Raw genomic sequence first — 25,872 nt, 5'->3', positions numbered from 1 at the left:
AAACCCTCTGTCCCCCACCAGATCATGCAGGCAGAGTTCGGTACGACACCGCTCTAGGTTGATGCCATCTTCCAAACAATCACCTATCTCCACAGGGTTCGAGCCTTCCATAGAGGGAGACTACTGAGATTGGCACTAGAGCCGTCTGTACACCTAGCTAAGAGGGGAATTAGCATGGCTTGGTACACAAGCATATCCAAATGATTTCGTAGCCAAGGCATCCAAATGGACTGTCTCCCCCCATTTTAGTACATCTTAGATGCTCCCGACCACCTGATTCCATGGGATGAGATCAACCGTATCATACAGTTGGACTTACTTCAGCTCCACACGCCATTGGCTGGGGGGGGGGGGGGACCCACGAGTTCCCCACCAAGATCCGATTCTACCATGATCATTTCCTCAGAGTATCGTGGATGGAGTGATTATCAGACCCCAGTACTTCGAGGACAAACAAGTCTCACATGCCTTTAGGATTGCCATCAAACAGATGCGGGTCTTGTCCCATCAGTTGAGGATTGAGATGGGGATAAACACAGGTACACCCAGAGAGCAACGGATCTGTGGACTATGCACCCTGGAGGACGTGGAGATAGAGGAGCACTTCCCGTGTACTTGCCCCATATACTATGAGATCCAAGGATGACATCATTGCTTATTTCAAGAGGGACACAAATTCGGGCTCTCTCTCGGCTAATTCATTTGCAAGACCAGGTTTGTGTCAATCTCTATTTGATGGAGATGCGCTGATTCATTTGCAGGACCAGGTTAGCATGGTCTCTATTTGATGGAGATGCAATGACATAGAGAGACCTTGCTGCGCCGCATCAGAGAGCAGGAGGAGACATTGGCACCTGCGACTGAGCTAGGTCGAGGCCAACAACAAGTTATAGATTTTTACACTTTTGAGTCTACCCCTGGGGCCTGGAAAGAGCGGAGTTGAGGAGGAGAAGATAGATGACACGAGGACTGAGTGGGTCAGCGGGATAAGACAATGACGCGGAGAGACACATCCCGAGATGCAAAGACGGACTAGGGCATGCACGATGGAGGTCCATCCCATCACAGCCCTATTCGAGGGGGATCGCCTGATCAGAGGGGCCACTATTGACATGGCCAGCCAGATTTAGAGATCACGGAGACCACGCCCCCCCAATGTTGGAAGTGGATAAGTCGCAAGAGTGGACCAAAGCTCTGTCCTCTTGGAAGAGGCAGTGGTATCATTCCTCGGATCTCATACTAGGCTGGGCAGGCGCATAGAAAATGCTCCTTTGTCTCGACCTCCCCCATCGTGCACAATCTGCAAGTCCTCTGCTCTCTGGGTATACCTATAGCTCTCCCTACCTCAATTCTCAACTGATGTGATGAGACTCGCATCTATCCAATAGCAATCCTTAGTGCATATGAGACACCTCTGTCCTCAAGATACTGGGGCTTGATGATGAAGGCTCACTAAGACCCTTTGCTAAGTACTAAACAATAAGCTAAAACAAACTAGTACTCAAACTCAAGATCAAAATACATAGCTTGGTGCCAGGTGCCTCTCCTATGAGCTGCGAAAATATCTTGTATTTGTGTCTATCAAGTAGTCTATGGAGATGCGACGACGACACAAAGAGATCCTACAGCAACAGATCAGAGAGCAGCAAGAGATGACCATGCCACAAGATATTGAGGCAGACCGAGCACAGAGGCAAGTCACAGACTTCTATGCGTTTGATCCGTGTCGGCTACGATCGAGGTCCGACCTATCTCAGCTCTCCTCAAAGGAGATCGCCAGAGATGAGGCATCACCCTTGACATAGCACATCGGATCCAGCAATCAAGGAGACCACGTCCTCCTCCACAGCGGAAGACAACCCAACAAATGCAAATCCGGGATATCTTCACAGCACATCGGAGAGCTACCACAGTGCCAAGTTTCGGTTTCTGGGTCTCAAACCCCAGCTTACATTTGAGCTTATATTTAAGTTTTTTGTGGTTTCAGCTTTTGAGCTCCGTCTATTAGCATAGCACTTAGCGAAGGGCCTTAGCATTCCCTTTGCTTTTGCTTCAGCCCCATGAGACTTGTATGAGCTATCTTTTTTCTGGTGTACTTTGTCCCATAGGCTCGCAAGGCCTTTCGAGGATGTTAATATATCTTTCTTTCTTTCTGCTTTAGCTCACAGTGGCTTGTATTGGTTACACATGGTAATCCTTTGTCTCATAGGCCCACGAGGCATCTAGAAGACGTTAATACATCTCTCTCTCTCTCTCTCTCTCTCTCTCTCTCTCTCTCTCTCTCCACGAGGCATCTAGAAGACGTTAATACATCTCTCTCTCTCTCTCTCTCTCTCAACTCAAGAATAAGGCAACAGAATTAGCTAAAGTCAGGGCTGCCAGAAAGGATGGAAAATGGGCAGTTACCAGAGAGTTTAAATCAAAACCAAAAGACTCTCAATCTTAAACTCATGTATGGCTGTTTACTCTTTCAAACTATTATGTAGGTACTCTAAAATAATGGGGGGTACGTTTGCACTCCTTGCCATGTGCCCTCCCTAAAGCAAATGTACTAGAGGGTTTCTTGCTGTCCCATAGACCTTTTGGTCTCCAGTGGACGTTAATATACTCTCTCTCTCTCTCTCTCTCTCTCTCTCTCTCTCTCTCTCTGCCCTCCTCACTCTCTGTGCCCTCCTCAAGGGCGATCGCCTGGGATGAGGCATCACTCTTGACGTAGCCCATCGGATATAACGATCGAGATGACCATGTCCTCCACCACCCCATGAGACAGCTCGACAGACAGATATGAGAGCTCTTCGCATCTCACCTTTGATGCTATTTTTGCTTTTGTTGTTACTAGATTAGCACTTTAGTACTCAGCAAGGGCCTTAGTGAGCCCTTTGCTTCAGCCCGCACTAGTTTGTATGAGGTATCCTTTTGGTTTGTTTCTTTGTCTCATAGGCTCGCGAGGCCTCCTACATACATTAATATATCTTTCTTTCTTTGTTTCTCTCCTATCCCCCCGTCGGGCACCATAAGGATGCAAATGATGAAACATACAAAAACTCAAAAGCTGATATTTCAGACCAATTGGAGACAATACAATCTGAAATTTAAAAACATCAAGATGCCTTGATAGAGTTAAGTAAAGAGCTCAAGACCATAGATGCCAAAATGCAAGATCACAACGAAATTAATGGGGGTGAAATATCAGCCTTCAACTGTTATGCTCAAGCCAAGATAACATGACCTTGGAAGGGTCAGTGGACATTTTCCTTTGGAGAACCAACTTTCGTATTATATTTCATTGTACTTCAACTATCTAGTTAAAGGAATCAATGTCAAGGTCCTTGGTGAGGGCAAATTGGCATAAGTAGACTGTTCTAAAGGTCAGGGACCTAGGTGCACCAAAATGTGTAATTGCCAAGCGGCAAATGGAATTAAATGGTACTCCAAGAGATGGGTAAATGGTGCACCAAAGAATGGCCCTAGGCATGTGACATGTGACATGTGGCATGTAGAACAATCTAGGGATTCGTGGGCTTCGTGTATAGCATGCAAGAAGAATACGCGTGAGAGACGTGAAAATCGAGCTTGCTAGACCAAAGATTTGGCTAGGTGGATAGACGTAGTGCCATCTGTTGGAAGGTATGGGTCCTAACCCCCTTCATGGTGGAACCTTGGTAACATGTGAGAATTAGAGGGATATTGAGGCCCCTAGATGCGCAGGTGACACGTGGATATAAAAGGGAGAAATCCCATATACAATGGGATCATGAAGGGATCTTGGGATATAAGAAGGATTTGAGAGACCCTTCCCATAATCCCAGCCGGCTCTTTTTGGGCATGGGGAGGCTTGCGTGGCTAGGAGGCGGTCAACAACTGCAAGCAAACTTAGGGCAAACCGAACTTAGAAAAATGGTTCATAGCATGTCTACTAGACCATCCCGGGAGAACAAAGAAAAAGCTCCAATGGAGCCTGAAACTAGTGTTCATACCGTTGAGCCTAGAAGGGCTAAGATACCTAATATTGCCAAGTATAGACCAGAAAAGTATTGCAGTCGGATGGTTGACCGTAGTTCTGATGTCATAGAGGCCTAGTTGCACAAATGTGAAGAGGCTTTCGCCATTTGTGAAATCAGGAATGACATGAAGGAAATACATGAGGCCACACATATGTTTAATGAGGCAGCAGATAGATGGTGGGTTAAACAACAAAGAGATGGAGTGGCATCCACTACTTGGGAGGGGTTCAAGAAAGAATTTAGGAAACATTTCTTATGAACCTCGTCCTCAGGCAATAGAAGTAAAGGATTTTGTTTTTGGACTGAATGATAGGATCAAGATGGAAACTCGGGCTAAGTACACGAACACTCTAGATGAAGAAATTGCCACAACCTTGAACTATGAGGATGCCAAAGGGAACAGATTAAGCGGGTTTGTGCAGCTGGGACTCCGTATGAGTGCCCAAAGAAAAGTGGGTTTTAGAAGAAGTGAATTAGCAAAGGGAGTGTCTCACAACCTAGTGGCCAAGCCAAGCAGGCAAAGCTAGCTGAGACTCCTTCTAAACCAACTAAAAGAAAAGTAACTCCAATGGCAGCCCGAGATTGGTAGAAATCTTCTTTAACCCCAGAGGAAAAAGAGAAAGCGAGGAGAGAAGGCTTGTGCTTTGGATGCCTTCAACCTCACCAATGGAAAGATTGTTCACAAAACAAGGATCGTCGGATGGCTGAGATGGTGTGGAGAGTAGGTTTATCCCAAGGAAGTTCATGGCCAAAGCGCTCACAGCTTACAAAGACAAGCTGCAGATAGATTGGTTGGTGCGGAGAGTATAATGGGCTCTATGGATTTTCAAAAGGCCTTCGATTCAACCCATTGCATCACTTTGATGCCTTGCGTATTGCACACACCATTATTTGGGCATTCATCGCTTTGCATAAGGAAGCAGAGTGCACATTACACAAGGGGTTGCCAGAAGAGGTGAGCAGCACCATTGGGAAGAAGCACGGGTGTCCCCTCCCCTCCATCCTCTTTGGCGTTTACATTGATGAGCCTGTTAGAAAATTAAATCTCACCAGAGGGTATCCCACAGCGGAAGACTAACAATGGCCCAGGAATTACACGAGGAAGCATTTCACTATGGAATCAAACTTCATACACTGTGTGTACTTCACAACCAATTATGTGTGGGTGCAAGTCAGAATAGACAATGCAAACAAGACAAATATAGAAGCAGCAATTACACATTTGCGTCCGTCCACAAACTGGACACAATACAAAAGGAGATGCGACGTCCCACCAAATTGTGGTCCTCCAATCTTACCAAAAATGTCATCCTACTATATGCCTGGCACCTCTAGATCTCTGAGCTCGCATGCTCCTCTGAGCTTGTGTAGACTCTCGGTCCAATGATCCCTTTCACCTTGCTGTCCGGAAAGCCAGCCTAGGTGGGCACCTTGAGCTAAGGCTGCAGCCCTTGTAGGTCTCCTTCACCTCCTGTGTATAGGCTCGAGGATGGTCCTCCTGCTGCTCCTTCCTGCTCTTGGACTGCTGCTCCAAGCGATACCAATGGAGGCCCAAATGGCCCCCTTATATAGGGCACAAATCCCCCTTGAACTGACCAACCCAGCAGGGGGATTCTGGCCGACCAGCAATCCCCTACTGGCCGAACCAGTAACAGCCTATAAAACCCCTTTGGGGGGCACACCTTTTGAGGGCTGGCTGACCCAGCCTGGCCACGTGGCAGGCTGCCACTGGCCCAGGCCTGACCAGCCCTATACCGACCCCAAACATGCCCTTTTCCTTGCCCCATGCAGGCACAATCCTGCTCCAGACAATTCTGCCTCTGTCAGGCTTCTTCCAGCCCACGTTCCAGGTCCATACAGCCCGCAAGACACCTCCGTACAGCTGCTGATGTCACTGCACCTGTTCTGTACTGTTAGTGACGTCATCTGCCACGTATGCGCCCCCCTTCTCACTGGATTTACTGCACAATCAGGCTGCAACCTCTCCAATGGCCACGTGGCATACCCACGGTCTTCCAGTCCACCAAGGAGGCTTCCAACTGCCAGGTATCCCATGTGCTCCCCATGTGGCAGCCCCATGATTCTATCTATTGTCCTATGGTCCATCCCCCCGATGCACTCCTCATTTGGGGGCTCAGAGGTGGGGAGGGGACCAACTCTATTCCAACAGAGCCAGCTTGTGGACACGCTAGAAGGTTGAGAGTCAATTCCAGCACAATCTACCATACCTACTAGCTCGAATCATTAAGAAATATTGCCAAGCATTCATTGATACTCTGAAATGTGTTCTACTAACTAGAGGTGTTGGATGGATACATAGCTTCAATGCTAGCCGCACTCACACCGAATCCATGAGCATGCACTCTCCGGTATCTTCGGTGCTATAAGCTGATGATGTCATGCTGGTCTCCGACACAGCAGAGGGAACTGAAAATGCATTTGATGGCTTTGCAATCCTTTTGGGAGAGCCGAGACGAGTCGATTTGAGTCAAATCTAGGATATGATCGTCAACACAACTTCAGCATGAGGCTTTCACACTTGTGGTAGAGGAGTATTTATGCTTAGGATGCACTTTCATAGGCCCTAAGTTTACCATACGACCACAAACAGAAGTATGTTTAACTAGAGGGCAGACTTCATTGTCCAGATTGGGGAGAGTTTGTATTTCCATGCACACTTATAATAAGCGAACACATCATCAGTCCTCCTTGATTCTCTCACTGTACCAACCGTCATCTACGCAGGCGCTTTTTGGATAGTAGACCTCAAAGAAGATGAGTGGACTGGTTTTGAGAGAGTCCAAGACACAATGCTACCTCACATGATCTGAGCGAAGAGATATACTTTACACAGCATTATCCTAGCAAAGTTTACGGTGAGACCCCTCCCAGGGATGTCTCATTCCAAATTATTACCTATATGGACCATGTCAGATAGTAATTTCTGCTCTAGATGCATCTATGCCCACTTGCTCCATGCCCCAAAAGTTCTGTAGTCCTTCCTACTGTGCCCATCGAATGCATAGACAAGGTCTCAGCATCTCCCCATGTGAATCTTGAAATTTGTGGATACTGATAGATTCTCCTTAATGCTCTTAATCAGAGGTGAGGCCTTCCTTGTGAGAATGGTGTCCACAAAGATCCCATTTAACAAGGGCTTCCATGGACCCCCAAAATTGCCAAGTATTTCTAAGAATACCAGTTAGTAAAAGTTGCTTCCGAGGCTCCATCCCTAGTGTCAAGCCCTACATGATAGCTTGTCAGGAAGGAGCTTGCCTAGAAGGCAAAAACTCTGCATGTCTAAACCAATAGTCCCACGGCCCCCCTTCATGTAGAGAAGTATCATCATCTGCCACGCTACCCTAGCCTAGATGTTCCAAGTCTCGTGAGGGCTTGCATGTAGGAAGTTCTAGATCTACCTCCTCTAGCTGGCCTATGCATCCTCTTTGAAAGCACCCACACGAAGCTAGTAAGATCTCATTCACTACCAACCCTCTACCTCCAAGAGAGAGTCTAACTTGACCTCGGTGCCAATTATAAGAGAAATTAGAGGTTACATAGGCACATCCGACCCTAGCCTCACAAGGGAAATCACACCATCTGGTGAGGGGTGTGGACATGGAGGGTTGGCATTCGATTCACTCTTAAATCTCACTTACCCATAAAGTCTCACATTGGTCGCTAGGGGCTTAATGGGCAAGAGACATATCAAGCTATCGTGGTGAAAAATAGCTTGAGATGTCCATATCATCAAAGGTATATTTCTGCCACTTGTCAAGAAGGATATGAATTGGAATGAAAAAAACAAACAATAATAGATCCATGATTTACAAAACACCAAGCAACAAAAAAAACCATAAACTAAGAAAAACAACTAGAACACCAAATCCGCAATACATTTGAATTTAATTGCAGCTACTTATCCTATGTAGGATATGCTTATTAATGCATATTTTTGCAAACATCCAGTGCTGATTCCAATTATGTGATGCACTCTTTTAAAGTCATAAATATTGACACATTGCAAGGTGTTTTCAGCTAGAGAAAAACATTAAGCTTTGACAGTCCCTATGTAAATAGACATGAGAGGGAGGTGATTCTTTAAGAACCATGAAAAATTGCCAATGGCCATGAGCTTGTAAAACTCTCCATAGGCTTCCAAAAGTTTCCACCCATCTACAAAACTCAATTGAAACCTTAGTCAAAGTCAAAATCTCTCTCTCTCTCTCTCTCTCTCTCTCTCTCATACACACACACACACACAACCATATCAAACTTAGCTTAAGAAAAGACAGAATAGATTAAAATCTAAAAATGACTTAATAAGCAAGAAACTTCCAAGCTGTCATAAAAACTTACAATCTCATGTCAAAAGATTATGGAATGCCTTTGATATACAATCCTCACTATGGTACAAACAAAGCAAACCAACACACAACGTACAAAAGAACGCAAACCAATTCATTTGTCTAGCAAGAAAGACAAACAAGGTGGACATCTGAAAATGGGGAGGCGACTGCGAAATAGAGGAGGGTTGATGTGAGACATTGCTGTCCACTGGAAACCCAACAATCCATCACCAACTAAATATTGCAGCTCTATAGATATCGTAGAAAGAAAGAAAGAAAGAAGTCTGTTAAAGTTTTCAAAAGACCGAAGGGTTCTAGGAGACTACCAGATACATTAAGAAAAACCTAAAGGGTGGGGCCACTAATCGGGCATCCACATCCAAAAAAAATTCTAATATCTAAAACCCATGGAAACAAACATAGATACACAACATGGCGTCACTATGACAGTCCTCTGTATGATGCCTGAGGGATCAAAGGGTATCAGCTAACAAAGGCTCTGAAGAGGTCGATGTTGCTTGGAGATAAAGCCCATAATAGAGTGCTACGGTCGATCTGTATGTGTGGTCCTATGTGGCTGCCTCGCAGTGGCCGTCCGCTGAACAAGTGCTATTGTCACCCTAGTTGGCTATGTCCCCGGAGCAGCAAACATGGAGGAAAGATCTCCAAGCCTCATATGTGGGAGGTCTATGCACTTGTGGATCTGTCTTGGCTGTGTCACCTCCTTGAGGCCTGCTGGTCCACGCTTTTGAACAAGATCAATGATTGCCCTCTAGATGGACTCTGATTGGGACTCATGATCTCATCTCTATACCTTGACCAAATGATCTCCATGTCATATGGCCTCATGAAGGAAAGCGTCACTACCCGTCTCCCATCCAGGTAGACCATGAGGCTAGACAGTTGCTGCTTTTCATCCAGGGATTGAGTCCTTCCCTAGCTGTAGATGTGCAGGCACATAACCCTCAAACAATTGAGCGTGCAGCCCAATTGGCAGACGTGTTTGAGCCCAAATATGCGCATACAGGGATGCAAATGAGCTGAGAAGAAGCCTAAGGTGACTGATTGGAATGATAGGAAATCTACAGCAGCACCTTTTCCACGGTTTTCTACTGTTTCAGGGAGTAAGATGCCCTATGCTAAGCCATACATGCCATCAGATGCCAAGCCAGGAACCAAGCCTACTGCTGGAAATGAAAAATCAGCAATTCAGCAGCATACCAGGGCCATAATGGACGTCAGGAAGAAAGCAAACTTATGCTTTAAGTGTGGCGAGAAAGGGACCCCTGAGCATCGAGAAGTGTGTAAGATGTGGAGCACTGGTTCAGCCAAGCTTAGCATGATCATTGAACTCTCTGATGATGAGGATTTAGTTGATGCCACAGAGTCCTTGGATGCCTCTCATGATGAGATGGCAAGAACACATGATTCGGACAAGGCTCCTCACATTGGAGCCATGAAAGGAACTGATTTTCCTTTTGATCCGAGTGGTGCTACTGATCATGATGTTCATGATATGCAATCTAACATTCAGCCCACGCGAGGCATGCGAGGTCATAGGCCTACATCTTTTCTTGTTGAGCATCAGGTTGCTATACCTTTTCATGCACGTGAGGATGCTAGTGGTAATGCTCCTGTTGACAAGGAGGAGATCTATTGGGATGCACAGCAAACAATTTATGCTTTCTCTTTTCATAACTTGATGGGTGCCAAACGTGCTCAAACTATCAGATTGAAAGGGATGATTAATGGCAAGACTGTTCGCGTTTGATGGACAGCGGTAGCACTCACAATTTAATTAATTGCAAAACCTTATAGAAGGTCGGACTGGTTGTTGGAGAGGTCACCTCCCCATCTGTAAGCCCCCAAATGAGGAGAGCATCGGAGGGGGGGGGGGGTAGACCTAGGCATAGACAATCTGCAACATGGACAGAGAATGGGGCTGCCACATGGGCAGCACATGAGCTGCCATGTGGGCAGCATACAAGCATGGGATCCAGGCACTGAAGAAGGACCTAGCAGAGGCAACAAATGGCGCAACTGGAGGCGCCTGCATGGCGAGCCAAGTGGAGAGGGTAGTGGGCAGGGTCATAGCCTGCAAACAGGCCCTGAACATGGCGACATGTGGTGGGTGACATCAGCACAGGTACGGCTGCAGCTGGCCAAAAGGAGCTGCATATGGGCATGGCCCTGCCCTTAAATAGGGCTGGGCTGGCTGGTCGGCTGGCCAACCAGATCGGCCAGCACACAGCCCTAGAAAAGTGCCCACAGCCCAATAAAAAGGTGCCTGTGGGGTCGGTTTTTTTGGGGCTACCAGTCGGCTACGTGAAGGGGCCCTTGGGCCTATATAAGGGGGCCATTCAGCCCTCACAACACATCCAGCAGCCAGCACAATTGGGAGCAGCAGGAGCAGCAGCACACACTTCCTCAGGCCTACATCCAGGAGGCAAAGGAGTTCAAGAAGAGCTGCAGACTGAGCTCACAGAGGGTTGGGACTTTGGCCAGCTGGTACCGGATTCTTTCCTGTTGTGGGTCTCGGCTCTGTTCTTGCAGAGTATAGAAGGTTGGAGGCTGCATGCAGATTATACAAAACGAACCAGAACAACTTTGTATAATATGTGCAAACTTAGATGTAACAATAAAGAAATTTGTTCCGTTTGAAATGGATACTTTTGGAATTTATTCATTCATTGAGCAGATACACGAATCAAGTTCTCCTATGATTATGAATTTGCAAGTGATCTCTTGTCCTTGGATATGAGCCCAATAGATGCTATCCTGGGCTGTGATTGGTTAAAGTCACCAGGCAAAATCAGCATGGACCTAAATGCTTTGTCACTCAGCTTTGTCCACAGGGGTAGTTCTGTAACATTGCATGGTATTGCAACCCCTAAATTGCAGGTCATTTCAGCAAGGCAGCTGGTCAAAGAGCTCAAAAGGGAGTATGCCATCTATGCGCTAAATGTGTCAATATCTAAGGAGAACAGCATTTCCCGTGTTGAGGATTGTGATATGCAGAAATTGCTCTTAGAATTTGCTGATGTGTTTGTTGATATGCCTTCATAGTTGCCCCCAAGGAGAGATGTTGATCATGCCAGCCGGGTAGCAAGCCAATTAATAAGGCATCATACCATCTTTCTAAGGTAGAACGGGAAGAAGTGGCAACATAGGTGTGAGAATTGCTAAAGTAGAATTTTATCTCTCATAGCACTTTTCCTTTTGCATCCCCAGTACTCCTGGTAAAGAAAAAAGACGGCTCATACCGCATGTGCGTTAACTATAGAGACTTGAATAAGGCCACTATCAAAAACAGGATAGATGACTTGTTGGATGAACTCAAGGGTGCTCAACTTTTCACTAAGATTAATTTGAGATCAGCTACCATCAAATCAGAATGAAACAAGGAGATGAGAACAAGACAGCATTTTGCACAGAGAGAGGTTTATATGAGTTCAAAGTGATGCCTTTTGGATTGACCAACGCACCGGCTACTTTCCAGGCACTCATGAACAAGATTTTGCAGCCCCTTCCTTACAAATGTGTGCTGGTATTTTTTATGACATCCTCATTTACAGCAAGGATAAGTAGAAACACATCAGTCATGTCAAGCAGGTGATGGAACTTCTGAGGTTGCATCAGCTTTATGCTAAAGCCAGCAAGTGCACTTTCATGGTAGAAGAGGTTGAGTATCTTGGTCATATTGTGAGCAAGGATGGAATTCAGGTGGATCCAGCCAAGGTCAAATGCGTAAGGGAGTGGTCACAGCCACAGAATCCCACCCAACTCAGAGGCTTTTTGGGTCTTGCTTCTTTTTACAAGAGATTTATTGGACATTTCGCCAAGAAGGCAACCCCTCTCACTGACTTGTTAAAAAGGGATGGTTTCAAGTGGTCACAAGAAGCACAAATCAGTTTTGAGGACCTCAAAGATGCCTTGAGTAATGCACATGTACTTGTATGCCCGGATTTCTCACGGCCCTTCATTGTAGGGACAGAAGCAAGTGGCAAAGGCCTAGGGGCTGTTCTGAGACAAGAGCATGGAGTTATAGCTTCGACAACATAAAATTTAAGGCCAAGGAATTGTATCATGTTTATGATCAGGAAATGTTGGCTATCCTACATGCTTTCGAGAAATGGCACCACTACATGTACGGTGGAAAGTTTAAAATTAAGACAGATCATAGGACACTCAAGTACTTTCTTACGCAGCTTTCCATGAAGCAGAAGAGGTGGTTGGCTGCAGTTCAGTCCTATGACTTCGACATTGAGTACAGGAAGGGGAAAGAAAATGTGATTGCCGATGCCTTGTCTAGAACATGGGCTTGTAGTTTATCTACCATTTCCACCATCTATCATGAGTGGATTCATGGGATATATGCAGAATTCAAAGGCAGCTCTGTTGAAGAAGTGAAAGGAAAGCATGAAGCTGAACATGAAACAAGAGAATGCTTGCTTATGGAATGAAGAAAGGTGAGGTCCATATGTAGGCACCTCTACATGAGCCACCAACCTCCACAATCATCTCCTCAATCAGCTCCTAGAATCTCTCAATCATCCTATGTGGCATCTACCACCACCTAACAGTGCTTATGAGCAACTAACTGTGCCTCTAGCACACACACATAGAACCTAAGGTGTGCTTGGGGCATACACCTTGAGATATCCCATCAAACCCCCCCTCGAGGGAATGCCTCAGGCTATGTCAAGGATACATCTAGTCTCATAGTTTCTCATGCCATCTCATGGTGGTCAAGGATAAATCTATCGCTAGGATCTCATGCTAGCAAGGGTCCCCAAGGGTGTGAAGTCAAACAAAGGGATACATAAGACCTTCCAATGGTTATCTCCTAAGCCAAGAGCAATAATGCCATAGGCTTTCTCCTCTCTAGCAGGATCTCGTGCCGGGCATGTAGGAGCTGAGGATTCTCCAGCATTAGAGGCTGTTGAAGAAGAAGTTGAAGTAGGTTTGACAAGCCCCCAGAGGTTTTCCCTCATCAATGCAAACTTAACTTTCATCTGCCATGTGTGAAAGCCTTTACCATTGAACTTATCAATATTCAAGAAGGTAGCCATGAGAGGGTCTAACCCAAAATGGGCAGTGTCTACTCTCTTACAAGCTAGAAAAAGTTGAAAAGCTTCAAAGTACAAGCATTTAGTGTAGCAAAGACTTGTAACCAAATTCCATAAAAATCATAATGAAAATGATACTTCAACTTGCATGCTTCATAGAGGTGGCTAAATGAAAGTATTCCAAGCAAATCCAGGTATAGCAACCTATAGGAAAGTTATAGCCACAATTGTACTGCTGCTATTCAACACTTTAAAACATCAGAAATGCCAAAGTAGCATCTAATGTAGCACCAAACTCACAACATTGTCAAAACTGTCCAAAACAGAGGCCTGATCTTGGAGGGCTTGTATCTCACTCTTCAAAGCAAAGAAAAGAGGGCTTTCTAGGTAGAAATAAAGCTGGTATACCAGAGAAGATCCACTGAAGAGGAAAGGCGAAATGCCACGTCACGTCGCCATAGCCAGAAGCTTGATTGTCGACTGGTTTTTCGTCTGTTTCTCCCTCCCTGGTGGACCATTTCACTTCAAATCTGGACATAGGCTAGCTCATGATGTTGTGCAAGCGTGGCTCAGAGGAATTTCGAAATGGTTGCTCCAGCAAGTCGTATTGCACGAAATGGCGTCAGGAAAAAGGCGGCTGTTGCACGGGTCTGTGGGCACCATTGCCTAATTGCTCTGACGTGGAAGGTCGCCCATACGAAGGGTCTCTCCAGCCACAAGGACTCTGGGAATGGTTGCTTGTAGGTAGAGAACTCAGCCCTCCAAGTGGTTGGGCAGAAAGGGGCAAAATGGAGAGGAAGGTGAAGAAGAAGAAGAAGAAGATGACATGGCATAAATGGGCTCAAGGAGGATCATAGTGCTCTGACACAATGTTGAAGAAGTGAAAGGAAAGCATGAAGCTGAACATGAAACAAGAGAATGCTTGCTTATGGAATGAAGAAAGGTGAGGTCCATATGTAAGCACCTCTACATGAGCCACCAAGCTCCACAATCATCTCCTCAATCAGCTCCTACAATCTCTCAATCATCCTATGTGGCATCTACCACCACCTAACAGTGCTTATCGGCACCTAACTGTGCCTCTAGCACACACACATAGAACCTAAGGTGTGCCTGGGGCATACACCTTGAGATATCCCATCAAGCTCCCCTATTTTTGGAGTTACAGGAGTCTTCAAGACAAGGGCATGCTGAATTTAAGCTGTATAATGGGCTGTTGTACTGCAAGGACAATATTTATCTTATGCCGAAGTATAGATTGCTGGTTTTGCACAAAATGCACTCATCTCCTATGGTAGGACATGTGGGTATCACTAAGACATATGAAAAGATTAAACAAAGCTTCATCTGAGATGGCATGTGGCAGGATGTGGTTAAATATGTCACTGAATGCCTGCCTTGCCAACAGAATAAGATGGAGCCAACTACCCGTAGGTCTTTTACAGCCATTTCCTATTCCAAAAGAAAAATGGACTCACATAGCTATGGATTTCATTACAGGGTTGCCTTCTACAGAGAGGAGATGGGATAGCATTTACGTAGTGGTGGATAGAATGACAAAATAGGCTCACTTCACACCCACTAAGACCCGGTATTCAGCATCACAGGTTGCTTGGCAATTTATTGAGCATGTCTCACTTCACACCCACTAAGACCCGGTATTCAGCATCACAGGTTGCTTGGCAATTTATTGAGCATGTTTTTAAGCATCATGGCTTCCCTCAAGAAATGGGTAGTGACAGAGATGCAAAATTTATGGGTCACTTTTGGCACGAGTTATTCACAGCAGTGGGTACTCTCCTCACACCTAGCACTGCTTACCACCCTAGGATGGACAGTCAGAAAGGATGAACAAGTGGGTGGAGGAATACTTGAGGCACGTTTGTCATGATACACAGAAGTCCTGGGATAAGTGGTTGGCTCGTGCTGAATTTTGTTACAACAGTACTAAACACCTTTCTGTTGGCATGATCCCTTTTGAAGCAATGTATGGATACAAGGTTGGGATAACGCCTTTTATTTCAGACATGGCTGTGAAAAATCAGCAAGCAAGAAGTGACTTGAAAAGAATAGATGCCCTTCTGCAATTGGCTAAGAAGAATATGTAGGATGCCCAAGCCAAGCAGAAGAAGTATGCGGATGAACGCAAGAGGTATCTATCTTTTGAAGAAGGAGATTATGTGCATTTATGCCTCCATAAGAACCGTTATGCCTCGCTGAAAGGTAACACCAACACGAAGCTTGCTCACAGGTATTACGGTCCCTACAAGATCATCCGCAAAGTTGGAGAGGTGGCATATGAGTTGGAGCTTCCCAGTACCTCCAAGATTCATAATGTTTTCCATGTGTCCCCATGTCGGACAGCATGTCCAAGTTCTTTCTGAGCTACCACCTATGGATGAGGAGGGTCACATCCTCTATGTCCCGGAGTGCATCATGGGTTTTAGAGACCATGTACTCCGAAACAAGGTCTACATAGAGTATCTCATCAAGTGGCGGGGACTTCCTAAGGATGAGAATTCATGGCAGCCAGAAAGCATTGTTCAGGACCACCCCTGTCTCCTACCGGGCTGATTAGTAGTTGCTATTTGTTGCACGTCTTGGACAGCCAAGATGTGAAATTTTGAGGGCAAATTTCTATGGGAAGGGATGGCTGTAATGAAGGGGGGGGAAGGGCCAATTTAGAGGGCCTTTAGAGGCCTTTAAGGTGGAAAATATGGAGGGACTATATATGTCCCCATCCACCCCTTATCGTTCATCTTCCCCCTCACCCTTTTCTCTCTCTTCCTCTCCCTCTACCCCTTTCTCTCCTATCTCTCTCTCTCTCCTCCTTCCTCTGCCCTACCCTCTCCCCCTTTTCTGCCATCGTTGGCCCTTCACCAAATCTGTCCTTTTTCCCTTTCTTACAGGCATGTGGAAGATTCTGATGGGTTTGTGACTTTGTTTGTCCGTGCCACATATAGTGCATACTGTGAGATGGATACTTGGAGTGTTCCAGGTTGGCTCAGAGGGTTTGTGGGCGTTGCAGAGCTGTACCCAGCATATGGCAATGAGCACCTCATGCTAAACTGACTCATTCATTAGCTTTCTCCCCTCGAAGTGTGCTGGAGGCTCAAACATAGAGCTTCTTGACAAGAGCCTAACCAAAGATTATCCTTGGGTACATGTTATTGCACAATTGGATGGCCATCCTGATGCAGGAGCATATGTTGATGCAAGAGGATGCCTTCTTGTAAAGTACAGATTAATGGCCACACCTTCAACTAAGAGGCATGCACTACGTGGCATGACTACTTGTAAAGGGATAAATTCTTAAGCTAGGAAATGTCGATTAATTATGAACATGGAAATATCTGTCCTGTTGTGATTGAACACCATGGGATGGGTCAACAAAAGAATCTGCCTTCAATATCCCCCCTCGTCGCTCCTCATTCTTGATTCTAGAGCATAAAAGAATTTGGCAAACTGCCTTCAATATCCCCCCTCGTCGCTCCTCATTCTTGATTCTAGAGCATAAAAGAATTTGGCAAACATTCATTCGAGAGAGCTCATTCAGCAGTTGACAATTTGACACTCTTGTACACAAATACACACCCCCACTCCAAAAGATTAGGGCTCCTGTTACTCCTTCCCTCCATTGCAATTGTGAGTAAAGCGTGGATATTGTAGAGTATGATGTATCCCTTACTCTCTTGGGCTGCTTACAATTGATCTGCACACAAAGCCACATGTATGTTGCATAGAGAGTCGTGTACTGTCGGAAGAATGTGTTTATCAAATTCTTATGGGTGATTGTGAAGGTTGAGCAAAGCACGAGTGCAAGTAAGACAAGCACGTGTACAAGCTTTGAGTGTGGAAGGATGGACAGTGGCAGCTGCAGTCACCATTCTGAGAGAGTAAATTCTCTTCATACCTAAAAGATCTCCAAAATTCATTCTCTTGCACTCTTTCATTCTTGCAACTTCAGATCTCGTTTTTCTTCGCAATTGCTCAATCCACTCTCAATCCTCCCTCCATTTCTCACATTTGGTGTCAGAGCATGTTGCTCTAGCCTCATCAGCATCTGCCCACATCTCCTATGCACCTGTCCGCAGCTCTCCAGGCCTCAGGAAGCATTTTGTCACGAAAAGTTGGCTGTACCAGCTGTTTGAAGCCAGCCGTCACCTCTCTGAACTGGCTGCCACCTTTTGCATGGTCCTGGAGTTGTTTTGATCCTACTAGCTGCTGTTCTAGAACTGTGCCGACTGATTTTTGAGGTTCTTCCCCTTTGGAGCACTTCAAAAAACTCAACCAGTCTCTTACAGAGACACTTTTGTCAAGGATTTCCCTCTTGCATCACAGACTCTCACAAAACCTTACTTAGGCTCAAAAACACTCATGAACACAATGAAAGAAGCGTGAACTTCAAGAAGAAATAGGATAAGCTTGTGCCTTGATGGAAGCAAGGGCTTGACACTCAGGAGAGAGGAGGATTGAGCACCATAGGCTCTGAAACCATGCTGAAAGATGGATGTGGGGGACGGAAACGTGCACACCACAAAATCACTACATGTACACTACCGTTCAAATGAATATATTCATCTCAGTGGATAAGGGTTTCTCCCTTCCATCCACGTGTCCATGATAGGATGACACCTTATCTAGTGCAATTTAACCTATGCCCTAACAATTTTCAAACGGCATGCAAAGATTTCATTTGGTAACCCACATGTTCCCATAGATATATACACATGCAATGGTCCTCCAATGTGACCAAGCAATCCCACCGACAAGAAAGAGAGACAGTGTATAGTCCTTCCCTAAGCCAACAAACACATAGGTCATTGGCTACCCAAGGAGACTCCACGAGAGCGTAGGGGAAGTGCGGGGTGCTTTGCATCCATTGGTTATTGCAACTATGAAAAATGGTTTCTTCTTGTCAAAAGCTTTAACCAGTAAACATATGTCTTGCTCTTGAAGCATGGTGATAAAACAAGAGGATGAAATAATCGTGATAAATTTCAGTGATGAGTTCTGACATTTTGCAATGCCACTATGGTACGAACAGTGGCCAATGTAATAACTAGTTAGAAGAGTTAGGGCATTTCTCTTTATTTAAGGGTTTTCCCCCCTAACCAGAATAGTGGTTGAGTTTAGTTGTGTATGGGCTCTAGCCTTAGTTTGGGTTCACCCTAAGGTTTTGTCATGTTGACAACCCTTGTACTCTTGCACTTTTTCATTGTTGCAGCTTCAGATCTCGTTTTTCTTTGTAATTGTTCACTCCACTCTCAATCCTGCCTCCATTTCTGCTCTACATCTGCACACACCTCTTATGCACCTGTCTGCAGCTCTCCAGGCCTCACGAAGCATTTTTGTCACAAGAAGTTGGCTATTCGAGCTGTTCGAAGCCAGCCGTCACCTCTTCTGAACTGGCTGCCACCATTTGCATGGTCCTGGAGTTGTTTTGAACCTAGCTGCTGCTGTTCTAGAACTGTGACGACTGATTTTCAAAGCTTTTGCAGCTATTTCAGACCCGTTTTTAGGGTTTTGCCGGCTGCGACAATGTTTTCAAACCCGCTTTTAGGAAGTTGCCCCTTTGGAGCACTTCTGGAGCTGACAAAAAACCTCGACCAGTCTCTTACAAAAACACTTTCGTTTTTTATCAAGGATTTCCCTCTTGCATAGCCCTCTCTCACAAAACCTTACATAGGCTCAAAAACACTCATGAACACAATGACAGCTTCAAGAAGCCATAGAATGGGGTACAGACAAGCTTGTGCCTTGATGGAAGCAAGGGCTTGACACTCACGAGAGAGGAGGATTGAGCACCATAGGCTCTGAAACCATGATGGAAGATGACAAAATTAGGACGTGTACACTACCATTCAAATGAAGATAATGGAATATATTCATCTCGGTGGATAAGGGTTGCTCCCTTCCATCCACGTGTCCATGATAGGATTACACCTTATCTAGTGCAATTTAACCTATGCTCTAACAAATTCCAAACAGCATGCAAACATTTCATTTGGTAACCCGCATGTTCCCATAAATATATGCACATGCAATCGTCGCTCCAATGTGGCCAAGAAATCCCAGCGACAAGAAAGAGAGACGGTGTACAGTCCTGCTCTAAGCCAACAAACACGTAAGTCAGTGGCTACCCGAGGAGACTCCACGAGATCGTAGGGGAAGCGCGGGGGGCAGTGGACTGGCAGCATGAATTACTCGATTGTAGTGACGTAGTCAGTACAAATGGCTGGAATGAAGCGGGTGCTTTGCGTCCATTGGTTATTATTGCAACTATGAAAAACGGTTTCTTCTCGTCAAAAGCTTTAATCAGTAAACATACGCCTCGCTCCTCAAGCAATTTGAGTGCTGAGTTCTGACATTTGTAGTGCCACCAAGGTATGGAAGCTGCAGACAATTTCCCCGAGGCACGAGCCTCACAGTTCATGCGCGAGACACATGGGTTTTGAAGAAGTGCGTCGATCATGTTTGGGCATATGCGGACTTATTTGAGCGCTGCGAAAAACCAGGTAGCCTTCTTTCTTCAGTAGCCTAGACACGGATCACCGTCACGACAATAAAAATGGCAGGCCTCTTGGTCCGATGCAAACCAACAAATGTGGGCTAAATGAGGTCGCCCGGCAGGAAATTCTATAGCGCAAAATCCTAGTACATTGTATTTCGAGGAAATTGTGCGCATTGCTCAAGAGAACTTACCTTCACCTCTGCGAAGAGCGAGAACAACCTTAAGAAACGCTTGAGCAGCTGGAATTCTCAAAACCTCCTGATACAGAAGAAGCGATGCTGCATCCTTTAGCAAGCCGTTCCCTGCTCTCTCTATCCTGATGACCTTATCACAAATGGGGTTGAAATAAGAGCAGTCAGAGACCGCATTCGAGCAGCCTTCCTTTCCCAAGCCATACAGTGTACACAGAAACGAGAGACAAACAATAATCTTGCAGCAGCAACATCAAATTCTAGGTTGATGGTGCAAAGCAGAGACGGAAGGTTGATGTAAAAGAGAAATGGATGGAGTACCGGGCGCGAGGCTCTGCGGTAAAACCGATAGAAGCGAATGCAAGGTGATGAGAGGAACGGCGAGGGAAATGAGAGGGGAAGGATGGAAGGAAGGAAGGTGGGAGATGGCGAAGGCGATGAAAAGGAGGAGGAGGAGGAGGAGCTGAGGAGGAGAGCAAACCGGGAGCCTGCATCTCCTCCAAGTGCCAAGTTCCAAGTAGAGCTTGAGCTGCTTGTTATCAGTTCAAAGAGCTTCAGCCAGTCTAATAATAATAATAATAATAATGACGCCCGTTAATTGGCCTTGGTTAATGCTTTGTGAATAAGAGTCCCTGCCCCCTACTATTTTGGTTCTCTCTCTCTTTGCAAATCATTCGAACTTTCTATACACTTGCTTCCATCACCATCACAAGTGTTGCAAATTAATCGTTCATTCATCTTGACAATTGTTTTCGTTTGACAGAACCAATTGAAAGCAGTGCTCACGAGTACTTGTACTCACTTGTTTATTCATCTGCGATTAACAAAGAAGGGGGTGGGGAAGGCTTCTTGTTCTCCATACTGTTCTGCAAGTGGCTATATATAAGAGGGAGTCTAAAGGGTGGAGGTAAAGGCTGTGAAGGCTCTCCAAAACTGAAATAGAAGGGAGGGAGAGGAGAAGGGAGGAAGAGGTCAAGGAGTGGGCGTCGGAGAGGGAGAGGGAGGGAGACACCAAGAGAGAGAGAGAGAGAGAGAGAGAGAGAGAGAGAGTGTGTGTGTGTGTGTGTGTAGGCTGAGGGCGGAATGGTGAAGAAGGTTAATTCGACGCGGAAGAAATTGATGGACTGTCGAATTTGTTTGCCCGGCTCCCGGGCGATTAACGTATTTAAAAATTGAGGGGGGGCTATTGATTCATGTAAGCAATTGAAAAATATGTGCATCGAGAAATGTGAGTGCAATGGCTTATTGGAGACTTTCACGTGCTGTTTCTAGAAACTTCGTGCGAATCCCCTTCAAGAGAGTTCAGAGGGCACAGAGGGGGCTGAGGCTGAGCGAGTATATATGGAGGGGAGGGAGTGGGGTGAGGAGGAGAGCCTAAGAGAGGAGAACGATGGAAGGGAGAGACGAGAGCAATGAAAGGGAGAGAACTAGGATGGTGAATCCATTCGAAAAAGCTATCCTTGAGTTCTAATGGAATGAGTACCATTAGATGGAGTAGTAAGAGTAGAAACTTTAATGCAAACTTGGCCAAATCACATGCCCCTAACACATTCAAAGGAGCTTCACATTTTCTTATGCCTCTCCTTGATGACTATGACCAAGAACCCAAAAGCATTTATAGCTAGTCATGGATGCTACTAGATTGGCTATATAGGCTATTGAATGACTTCACTAAGTTAACTGGTTGAAGAAGATATAAAGGCTAAAAGTAGTCGATTCTTTGCAATTCTTCCTCAATACCCATGAGGATTCTCAATTGTAATGTTGCAACACTCAATAATCTTCTTGGAAACCTTTAGATCTACTGCCCTACCCTCAATAGGCTACCATGTGCTACCTAGATGTTCCAAGCAATGATGTTGGTAGTAGCCTCCTAAACACTATCCTATGAAATTTGATGGTATTTCTTGGAGGGAGAATTGGCATCTCATGTCTCCTAGCAAGTAACTATCTCCCCACTCACCAAGCAGGAGATGCCAGCTCATGTGGAATGCATGTCTTCCCTCTAAAAGCTAGGCTAGCATCCCTAAGTTGACACTTATCAAATGCACCTTAGTCATGCTATGATGATGAGTCAACACAACCAAATACCCTATTCCATTGGGTAACTCCATAAGTAATGGCAAATCATGTCATGAACTCCTCACTTACTAGTGCCATTATCGTCATCAAATGCCACCTTAGTCATGCTATGATGATGAATCAACACAACCAAATACCTTATTCAATTGGTAGCTCCATAAGTAATGGCAAATCATGTCATGAACTCCTCACTTATTGGTGCCATTATCCTCATCTCCTCTAGCTATAGGCAGATGGGAAGTGTGGTATGTGCTTCTAGGCAAAAATTATGAAATTGTTTAGGACCAAAGTCACACTAGACTCTCTCACTTACAAAGAGACTTCATACCTCCTAAATGTGTACTCATGGATGCCTACATTGTTTCTTTGCATGTCCTTATCCATCCATTATAACCATCCCATTATGGGGAATGTGTAGTAGTCCTCTATTAATTAAAGATGTGTGATAACCTCCTCCTCCCACTAGAGAAAGCATGGAATTCTTACTCCCTAACCTCGTTCTCCTAGTAGAGAAATCATGGAATTCTTACTCTTTATTATGGTAGCTTTTGTTGTGGCTGCTCCAAGCTAATTATAATTAGGGAATGATAAGAAAGTGTTGTACCTATCAAAGTTGTAATTAGCCTCTTCTTTACATTGTCCAATTGCCAATATAATCAATTCCCTCTCTCTACTAGGCCATTGTACGAACATAACCAAAGGAAAATTTGAGGTCGGCTAAAGTCCTAAGAATATGGACTCTTGCCACAATCTTTGCCTTTGATGGAAAAATAAGCTACTCGCTGAATGAGTAGTAGAAAGTCTTGATTGCACTTGTATACTTCTTCCTACATGCTCTAGGGCATCTTCACATCAAAATGGGTACATTTGCAATGCCCTTTGTAGCTCCTCCAACTCTATCCTTTCAGCTTTCCTTTTCTCCTGGTCTTCATCTTTAGGACTAACCAAACCCGTTCCCTTATCTTCTATTGTCAGATTTGGTTTTGAGGATGGTGCACTCAAGGTTATTGGAGCTTGCTCTATCTCTATTGTTGCATAATTTGTTATTTTCATCTGCTATTTTGTCTTAGCCTTGGATTCTTATCAATTTCTCCATTAGTCTCAAGCCTCGGTTGCTTGCCCACTGATTCATTGGTGCTGATATCTTCTCCTTCATTTGAACTTCTGACTTTGGAATGAATTTGATGATCCTCTTGGGGGAAATAGAGGGTGGTGTTAGTGTGCCCACTCCGCTTTGGATCAACATGGTAGATATGCCCCCATGATATTCCCATTCTAAAGCTTGGTGGTCTAGTCAATGATGGTGTTCATAGTGACCTTGGCCGTACTAACACTTTCACTTTTCATTACAATAAGCGCCTTTTGAATGAGACGATTGGTCACAAAATCATCCATGCTCTGGATTTGGATTCATTTAGAGAGAAACTTGAACAAGTTCATGGCATCGAGGTCCTTCACCTTGCTTGTGAAATACCGTTGGCTATCTAGCCACGCCGTCTCACCAACTAGTTCCTTACAATCATTAATAATAGGATTTGAGAGCTGTAAATTAAACCAGTGGAATGCAATTATAGTACATAAGATAAAGAATTGACGAATGTTGTTCATGCATTTAGGATGTGGAAACATTATTTCATGGGAGCGGAATTTCTCATCAAGATGGATCAACAACAAAGTATCAAAAACTTGTTAACCTAGCCACACTGATATCGAATAGAGACATCAAATGGGAAACAACCGCAAAAAAAATGAAGTTGCTGATTCTCTTAATAGGAAACCAAGTATTATTCACATTACTGGTATAGAAATTCAACCTTTTGAAGATATGATGAATTCTTAGCAAGGGGCTAAAGACTTCTCTGATATATGGAATAAAATAGAGAATAACAATTGGAATCTTGTGTCAAATGAAGGTAACAGTAAACTACAATCCACTAATTTTGTGCAAATATCTTTCAACATGCCCATTGGCATGACCAATCTCTAATCTACCATTTGTATCTTGAATGGCAAAGGCTTTAGGTTCTTCATCTTGAGCCTTTGTCATACTTCATCAGATACCATGTTTACACCCAACTCCCCATCAAATCATCACATCTTGCACTTAATGATTTCGAACCTAGGCGAGTACCTCTTCATCCCAGATTGTTGATGCTAGAGGGGTGGCTTTGGGTGATTTCTCTAATACCAACATTTGGAAGAACATGCAATGGGGCACAAGCTCCATTAGGTGATCATGACATTGGGCTCCTTGAACTTGTCTCATGCCAAATGGATTAGCATCTACTCCATTGGGCGACTGTCTTCTTCGTTTGTCAAAGGTTCATTATCCTTCATTGATTGACCCAAATTTGTTTCTTTTGCTTCAAGAGTGGTCCCTTCTACTTTAGCTCTTGGTTGATTTTTGCTACCTCTCCTTTTCGTCCCTCCATTTGAATTGGGGTTCACTTATCTTTTTGTTTGGTCTTGGTCGGACTTTGTGACCTTGCGAATACCTCGGCCTCCACTTTGTTAATCATTACACCTGCTTGGGGCACACGGTCGCCATTGCCACATGCTCTTTGTAGCATTTCCAACTGCTTCTTCCATAGTTGGCACTCGCTCATTCAATGCCCTTATTTACCACAAAAAAAGCACATCATGCTAGTGTTGCTTGGCCTTTCAATTTGGTAGGACCTTTTTGGCTTGTGCACCACTTGATTGACTTCAGGGGCTCGCTTCTTGTTATATTAATAATCTTTGGTGCTATGTCTTGGGATATTATACATGATGTAGAATCAAGCCCACTAATACACGTTTGCTATGTGGCCATTCTTTTTGTATTTTTGGCACCAAACCTCATCATCCCTTTGGGTTTCCTCCTCGAATGCCCATTTCTTTCAGTAGCTTCTTAAGCTCCTTCTTTTTAACCTTGGTGTTATTCTTCCAAAATTTTTATGTTTTTTGTCTTTGTAAGAGGAGAACCCATCACACATATAAGAATTTTTTCCCTTCATGAAATGCTAGGTTTTTATGAGTTTTTCTATATCACTAAGGATTTAATCCTCAACTCAAGGTTTGTAATGCATACTTTCCTTGGCCCAAATTTGGATTACAAGGATCGAAACTACAAAAGGGTAGAAGGCCATTTGAAGATGGACAAAGCAAGAAATAGAACTGTTCATTTTGCTTGTGGAGCTATCATATTCACTTGTTTGTGACAAAGCACAATGTTTGACATGTGACCTTGCTTCACTCTTGTCCTATGTCCCCATAAGACTACAAGTGACTAAGGTGTCCTGACTCCTGGGTCATTCAACCAAGATTTCGTGCATAAGTGACCAAGGTCTTCTTGTGCCTTTGTCACCACTTTCACACAAGCTCGGTTATGTGAGAAAAGGAACAAGCGCAATCGACAAATGTTAAAGATATGCCTCGTGTCTTGATTGTGATGGCTAGTCGATTGTTTCTCTTTTCCCTCCAAGCAAGCCCTTGGTCCTCTTGGTCATTGCCTTTGGTCCATTTGGTCACTTCCCTTTTATGTTGGTCAACCTAACTTCATCTTCATACTCAGACGTTGCTATTGGTCCTCTTGTCATCATCACCTTTGAGTAGGATAAGCTGCTTCATATCTAGATATGATCGTGCCTAAGATGGTATGTTGGGATGTTTTGTTTTGGGTTC

The 25,872-nt window shown here is 44.7% G+C and overlaps 1 protein-coding gene across 4 annotated transcripts in view; it reads right to left on the bottom strand.

The window, feature by feature from the left end:
- The window catches only part of LOC147886011 (uncharacterized), a 112,176-nt gene extending 91,495 nt beyond the window's left edge, over nt 1-20,681 (bottom strand). For all 4 annotated transcript variants that reach the window (XR_015543438.1, XM_087396531.1, XM_087396533.1 and 1 more), the window contains exons 1-3: nt 20,449-20,681; nt 20,128-20,252; nt 8,114-8,180 (exon numbers count right to left, since the gene is read on the bottom strand). Coding sequence is in view for 3 of the 4 variants with exons in the window: in XM_087396531.1 (XP_087252657.1) it covers nt 8,114-8,180; nt 20,128-20,252; nt 20,449-20,621 (365 nt within the window). In the remaining variant the exon portion in view is untranslated. The remainder of the gene's footprint in view (nt 1-8,113; nt 8,181-20,127; nt 20,253-20,448) is intronic.
- Nucleotides 20,682-25,872: the final 5,191 nt, after the last annotated feature.

This window comes from Dipteris shenzhenensis, chromosome 25, assembly GCF_047967505.1.
Source record: "Dipteris shenzhenensis isolate YYH24624 ecotype China chromosome 25, Dip_SZ_1.0, whole genome shotgun sequence".
Lineage (NCBI taxonomy): Eukaryota > Viridiplantae > Streptophyta > Polypodiopsida > Gleicheniales > Dipteridaceae > Dipteris > Dipteris shenzhenensis.
The sequence above is the reverse complement of the archived record's forward strand: the minus strand, read 5'-3'. Positions and strand labels throughout refer to the sequence as shown.